At 46.2% G+C, this 7505-nt stretch overlaps 1 protein-coding gene across 2 annotated transcripts in view; it reads right to left on the bottom strand.

Annotated features, from left to right (window-relative positions):
- Window positions 1–7505, bottom strand: part of EFTUD2 (elongation factor Tu GTP binding domain containing 2) — a 179410-nt gene that overhangs the window by 112280 nt on the left and 59625 nt on the right. Inside the window, exon 1 of one of the 2 annotated variants that reach the window (XM_068263301.1) lies at window positions 1086–1375. The exons of the other annotated variant lie outside the window; for it this stretch is intronic. Coding sequence (XP_068119402.1) covers window positions 1086–1119 — 34 coding nt within the window. The 5' untranslated portion in view covers window positions 1120–1375. Of the gene's footprint in view, window positions 1–1085; window positions 1376–7505 lie in introns of those variants that run through there. 2 annotated transcript variants of the gene reach the window in all.

Genomic DNA, 7505 nt, shown 5'->3' with positions numbered 1-7505 from the left:
AATGCATATAAAATAATATAATTCTTAGCTTAAAGTACTGCCCAAAGAAAGCCTAGTTTGTCTCACAAAAAATAATGTATAGATCATTTCAGTGTGATAATTAGTGATAAAGTTATTACCGAATGAATGGGAAGAGCTGTAGAAGGGGAAAAAAATGTGGTAGAGAAGTGGTTAAAGTTCTTTGTCATTATCTGACCGTGTCCTCATTGACAAAAGCCACCTCACCCTTTCTATTTTAACTGTTTTTAACGTAGTTTTATCAACTGGGCACCTTTTATCCCCCTTTGTGTCACACACCCTCCTCTGCCAGGGGATTCTACACCTACAACCATCTAGAGCTATTTTGTACCAAGAGAGCGATCACACCAAGTCCGACTGAACACTCGAGTGGAGTCGGGTTTGTGCATCTCCACGGGCCTACAGTGGTTAGTTGCCCACCTGCAACCTCCCTTTGTGAGTACCCATTCTTCTCCACCATTTGCTTAAATTGTTTGACATACTACACTATTGGGGCTCCCGATGTCTCTGTTTTTTGTTTTCACTCCAGGGTGCTCTCAGTCAGATCACCCTACCTACCTGTACCTACTGGGTTTTTTTCCTTTCCATGGCAGGTTTTTATAAGATAGGTGGCACAGTAAAAAAATGTATATTTTAACTGAGAGTGCCAGGATGCATTAACAAAAAACTCCAGGCTCCTTGGAAACCCTGAGGCACACATCTTACTTTCAAAAGCGGATTCCTGATGGTCAGTTTGTAGTGCAGCTGGCCTGCCTGACTTGGAGAGGCATTTGTTGTGTTTAGTAATCACAGAGGCAGGATAACGGAAACTAGGCTTATTTACAGAATTCACAAACTCTCTACCTATGCAGCATTGTCACTCTGTGTTTCTAGCCAGAGCATAGCAGTAACAAACAATCCACAACAGTCTAGAAAATCTTATGCAGTATCACAGTGCCATCTATAGGCCAGGTGTATGAACACCACAGCAATGTACCGTATTTTTCAGACTATAAGATGCACTTTTTCTCCCCCAACAGTGGTTAGAAAAAGTTACTGCGTCTTATAATCCGAATGTTACAATGTACCTGTCCAGGTGATTGTGCCTGTGGCAGGCAGCATGTTCTGGCGGTGGTCCTGTGCATCATAGCAGCAGCCGCTGCTATGCCTGTCCTTGTAGCTTGTCCCCCAAGTAGCGGCAGCATCAGCTGCAGGATCTGTGCTCACAACTTCTCGGGCGACATGGCAGTAGTTGCTGTAGGTCGGTAATGCAGGTCCCCTCTGTGGCTATTTGTCCCTGCATTAACCCCTTGTCAGTGTAATCCGGGCAGAGCGGGACATCTTCAGCCGCAGCGCTCGCAGTGTCCATCAGAGGCCACGCAGTGTCCATCAGAGGCCACCATACTGCCTTGCTCATTGATTCACCCCATGACCCCGGCGCACGTGCGCCGCAGGTCATGAAAGGGGCCAATAGACAAGGCAGTATGGTAGCCTCTGATGGACACTGCGAGCGCTGCGGCTGAAGATGTCCCGCTCTGCCCGGATTACACTGACGAGGGGCTGACGCAGGGACAAATAGCCACAGCGGGGACCTGCATTACCGACCTACAGCAACTACTGCCATGCCGCCCGAGGAGTTGTGAACACAGATCGCGCTACAGCTTCCGCTCGGGGGACAAGCTACAAGAGATGACCCAGGAATTACAGATCATTGCAGCGTCTGCTGCTATGCCAGGAAGTTGTGAGCATAGATCCTGCTGCTGATGCTGCCACTACTTGGGGGACAAGCTACAAGGACAGGCATTGCAGTGGCTGCTGCTATGATGCACAGGACCACCGGATCACTCGGCTGCAACTTCCTCATTGTGGGTGAGAGCTCAATTCAATTGTAGTGATTAGTTAGTGGAGCTAGGTTTGGGGGGTGGGCGAGGTTTGTGTAGTGAAGTGTAGTGAAGCTGGGTGGGGGGATATCAGGGGTTAGTGAAGTGTAGTGTAGCTGGAGTGGGGTCATCAGGGGATATTGTAATTGGTGGGGGCAGCAGAGGTTAGTGTAGCTCGGCAGTGCATCTTAGATAGAGACATCTTGGGGGGAGGTTAAAGGTCTATAGGACACCCCTTGACCATGGACGCACCTAGATTTAGTTTTTTTTTTTTTTTTCTTATTTTTGCCCTCTAAACTTAGGTGTGTCTTATAGTCCAGAGCATCTTGCAGTCCGAAAAATATGGTACTCTAGTTTTTTTGTTTTGTTTTTCTCTTACCTTTCTCCTTCTTTTTCTTTGTATTTTTTCCCCCTGATAAATATGTATTACACTGCAGAATGATTCCAGATTAATGTGTTTTCACTTTACCCACAAACATATGTAACATGTTTTGTGCAGCTTTTGCTTGTTTTTATTACAATTTTTGAATGTTTTAAACCTGAATGGATTAACAAATTCCAGAAGAACAGAAAAACAGAAGAACAGAAAAATGAAAATATCCTGGTACATTGGCACAACACTAAAAACCAGAATGTGGAGTGAAATCCAAAGATATTAAGGCCTCCTTTCCACGGACTGTTTATAGGCAGTGAAATGCCTCTCAAACACTCACAACTGCTCACTGCTGCCTGGTAACTGCTCACTGCTGCCTGATAACTGCTCACTGCTGCCTGATAACTGCCCACTGCTGCCTGATAACTGCTTGCTGAGCACACAGCTCAACAGTCCGTGGAAAGGAGGCCTAAATTACTCAATTTTGATTCCAATGAAATAATATACAATATCTTAAGGCCCGTACACATGCTAAAGTCGGCGGAGGTGGACAATAAGGACCGCATAAATTGTGCATCATTATGCATTGATACAGTGATGACACATTTTCTGCAGTACTTCACTAGAGACGGATTAAGGTCTAGGCAAGTAACAACTTAGATGACCAACTTTTTTTTTGTTTGTAAGATTTGGTGGGGGCTGGCATTCCAGGTCCTAGGTAACTGCCCTAGTTGCCTTGTGCATGATCCGGCAACTAATAAGTCACATAATTAAGCAGCTATACCAATTTAATATCCCCTCCTCAGTCTAATGTTACATATGATGGGAAAAGAAAATGCCACCGTGTGGAAAATTTGAATTGTGTGTACCACGCATGTTGGGAAGCATTATGTATCCGTACCTCAACACTTGTGGTTTATTATTCCAACAAAATCTGCCGCACCGCTAACGCACAGATGTGAATGTACCATTGCAGTATAATCACATAGCATTCTGATGCAATCATGTTGCCCGCTGCAGTGCAATGGATGCAGTGTGAACGTTTTCTAAAGGAATGGTTTGCATGTCTCCACTGAAGTCTTGAACTGGTGTAGCTTGGGGCGTAACTAGACATCACTGGTCCCCCCTGCGATACTTTGGAAGGGGCCCCACCCCCTCGCTTTCTGCACAGGAAGAGGACCAATGTGTTTTCCCCATGCAGAGAAAAACACTTAGACTTAAAGGAAATGTCAAGCAATCTATGCTACCCCCAGATCTACTTACACAGGGCTTCTTCCAGCCCCTTCCAGCTGACAAGTCCCTCGTTGCAGCTCTGCTCCCAGTACACACATACACACACAGCTGTATTATTTTACTACACTAGAGCACATGCTATATGGAGGGACACAACTTTGGCAAAACATTCAGAATGTCACTGATTGATACTGTTAGGGGATCTCGGACTCAGTATGAGACAACAAGCTCTCAATGAGGCAGCCAGTCAGACATCAATCTTTCCCATTCCACTGTGTCCAGTAATCAGACACCATAAGCTCAGGTAGGGAAGATCTACAACTTTTTTTCCAACTGTGACTGCTTTGTATGTAATGTTGTACATGAAGTTATCAGAACTGCTGCAGTGTGAGAGAGATGTTTTTTTTTACAAACCCGAGGGAGCAGGGACAGTGTACAAATTCCAAAGTGTGCATGATTGCTTATCTGTGTGGTGGACACATGCAGTCAACATAACAATGGTAGGAGATTAGAATACATTTTCTCTCCATGCCCTTAGTTGCTTGTCAGTCTTTCAAACTTTTCCCCCCACGGGCCCCCTGTGGCTTCTGGACCCTCCTGCGGAGGCATCCCTTGCAGGGTCTATTGTTACGCCCCTGGGTAGGCGTATTATGGTTTTGCGTACTGGACATGTGCTAGCACTGATGACGAGTAATTACCACCTGTTTAAATTATGTATTGTACAGTTTCTTTCAGTTGAGAGATTTTTTTTTTCTTCCCACCACGTCACAAAATTCTGGTGGTTCACAATAACTTAGAAGAAAAGTAGAGTAAAGCATTGGCACTGCAGTGCCCTTTATGGGCTATGGGTGCAGACATCGTCCCCGACTCCCCGTTATTCAGAATTCAGGCAACTGGAAATCTCAACAAACCGGCATGCCTGATGGATTACGAGGTCCCTTTTTTAGGGATTTTGGAGGTATTTAAAATACTGAGTCAGACTCCAGCGATGTCTTGTAGTCTCAGGAGCCACTGCAGGTCAGCTGACACACTGGCTTACATGCACGGTGGTTGCGGGAAAGCTGCCAGTAGCCCGCTAGGAGCTGCAGGGAGACTACAAGACATTGTGTCATGCTCGGTGCGCATTTCTGGGTGGAGGTCCGTGCCTTTTTGGCCGGTTGCTTAAGCAACCAGCAAGCCTGTGTATCCTATGCAGTGACATTTTTGGCAACTTTATCTGATTTTGCAACCGGTTGCATTTATTTATAGGTATAGCTATCAGAAAGTGCAACCTAACCATTGACTTCAACCTATCTGTATCAGAAAATGCAACCCAACCAAACCCTATTCTCACACAGAACCCTCCCCTCTTGCTCAACCAATCACCCCCTGTGGAGGAAACAATCCCCCCTTCCCCCTGGAGGGAATAATCCCCCCTCTTGCTAAACTAATAACCCACCGCCCCCCCCCCCCCCCGAGGGAACTATCCCCCCTCTTGCTCAACTAATAATTCCCCCCCCCGAAGGGGACAATCCACCCTCTAGCTCAACTAATAACCCCCCCCCCTGGCGGGAACAGTCCCCGTCCCCCCCTTGCTCAACCAATAACATCCCCCTGGAGTGAACAACTCCCCCCCCCCCCCCCCCTCTTGCTCAACTAACTCCTCCTTGGGGGGGGGAACAATCCCCCCTTCTTGCTCAACTAATAACCCCCCCTGGAGGGAACAATCCCCCTTCTAGCTCAATGGGGTCCTTGGTTGCAAAAAATTACAGGTGTGTTTACAGAGAGAAGCCACGCCTACACAGTCATACACTGTCCTCTATGGCAAGTTGCAAAATATAATGGGTTGCAAAATATTTCATTACACCGGCATCAGGCGTTTCCCGCCGGTTCTGCATACCAGGGACTCTGCTGCATATGTTTGCACCAGGATAGGTTGCCCTCGAAGCTTCAGCTTACTCTGCCCATAAAGGATCTATGGATGTAGTAAAAGACAGAAATGGAGGTCGGCACTGCTGTTGATTGCTTTAACGCAATGAATATCACATACATGCACAAATCGTGAGCTGCATAAATGCAATGTGATATAGTCTGGTGCACATACCGGGCCAGGTGAGCAGATGTAGGGAGGTGGGTGGAGTGCAGGGCAATGAAAGCCTGACGGACGTTTCATGCAGTCAACGCTTCTACAGATGTGAACTCCATTGTATGAATTCAATCAAGAGCAGTGCCAACCTCCATTTATGTTTTTGACTACTTCTCTATAGTTTAGCTGGGTACCCTGTGTTGTAAATAAGGTTCTGGAAATTTCACTGGTCAGTGGTCACCGTACACAACACAGATTTTTTTGAAAGCAGCCGTGTAGTGAGAGAAATATGTTGGCTGCCATTGCTGACCTCTTTTTCAGAAATTACTATTGGCCTGACTGTCACGATTCCCACTAAAATTCTGTTACGACTGATCACCACCTAGCCTCTGTAAAGGAAACCTGTACTTAGTGAATTATGAAGACTGCCAGAAATGACCCCCTTTTAAAAAATATTGCTTACTTGGCTGCCATGGTTCCTATTAAAGCTCCCTCATGCCTGATTATCCAAACTCTATAAATTAAGGGAACCTGTAATGGGAGAAATATGAAAGCTACCGTTACTGGCCTCTGGCACTGTGCTGGTCCTCTAATAGTATTTTCCCAGTCACTGACCCGTAGTAAGCAGATCAGGTATTCTGACTTCTCTGGCTGCATGCTTGTTCCATTCCCCCCTCCCCCACATACACTTCCATCCAAACATTAAAATAACATATCTGAAATCAATAAAAACTTGGAAATACCGTAACTTCAAAATATCATGGTCATGTGGCCAGTGCTGAAATGTTACTCTGCTGCTTCACCAAACAAACTCCCTCAGGCAGTCCCTGGAAGATGGTCTGGAGAGCTACTGTACATCCCACCTGCTACTTTTGACCCCCCTGCCCCCAACTTAATTTCAATAGGAGCGGGTTTGACTGGCAGCTTGTACACACCCCTATCAACATTTTTATTGTGAGATGTGGTGAGTGGCAGCTTGGCCACACTTCCCCCTCCCAAAAGGCAATGACCTGAGATCAAGGCCAGATTTATACTTTGCCCCTAGGTCAAGTATGTTGTGACTCTGCCTTGATGTGCAGCAGTGCCCCTCCCATTCCATGTACAGCTCCCTCATCCATGTGTAACATTTATGTACTGCAGCCCCCTGTCAGGGATTTATGTGTACGCTCATACGATGTGGACTCCCGCGGCGAGATGCAAGCCGCCCCCATCCACTTCCGCATCTGCGCGCGCAGCTCCTACCAATGCCGGCGTCCTTCCCGACAGGGTTTCGTGCGCTGCACCTGAAAGCTTGCGTTCCAGCGCTAAAGAGGGACAGATGTTCTGGGAAAATCGTCCAACCTATTCTTTGAGAAAACGCAGTATTTAGTGTCAGCTGACACATAGGCAGGCTTTGAAATCTTGTGTCAGCTGATCTGATAGTCGGCAGACACTCAGGCAGGGCTCCTGTGTGTGTGATTGGTTGCTGGGTTGTGTGGCCGGCCACTGATTGGATGCTGCCAGTATTTAAAACCTGCTGTGACAGTTTAATGTTGCCCGTGATAGCTTTGGCTATGTGCTTTGCTGGGTGCGTTATTGTTATATTGGAACTTGTACCGACCTTGCCTGGAAACCGACAACTCTCTGATTGCTGCCTGTATTGACCCTTGCCTGGAAACCGATTACTCTCTGATTGCCGCCTGAACCGACCCTTTGCCTGGAACTTGACTACTCTTTGAACCTGCCTTGGAATGATTCTGATACTGCCAGCTCCCTATGTACCTTGGAAATCTCTAATCTTATGTGTATGAACTCGGATTCAGAATCAGAATCTTTATTTTCGCCAAGCATGACTGGGTCATGCCCGGAATTGGTCTTGGCACGTACAGGATACAGATAGGATATATATATATATATATATATATATATATATATATATATATATATATATATATATATATATATATATATATATATA

This window comes from Hyperolius riggenbachi, chromosome 12, assembly GCF_040937935.1.
Source record: "Hyperolius riggenbachi isolate aHypRig1 chromosome 12, aHypRig1.pri, whole genome shotgun sequence".
Taxonomy (NCBI): domain Eukaryota; kingdom Metazoa; phylum Chordata; class Amphibia; order Anura; family Hyperoliidae; genus Hyperolius; species Hyperolius riggenbachi.
This window is presented reverse-complemented; position numbering and strand designations above follow the sequence as displayed.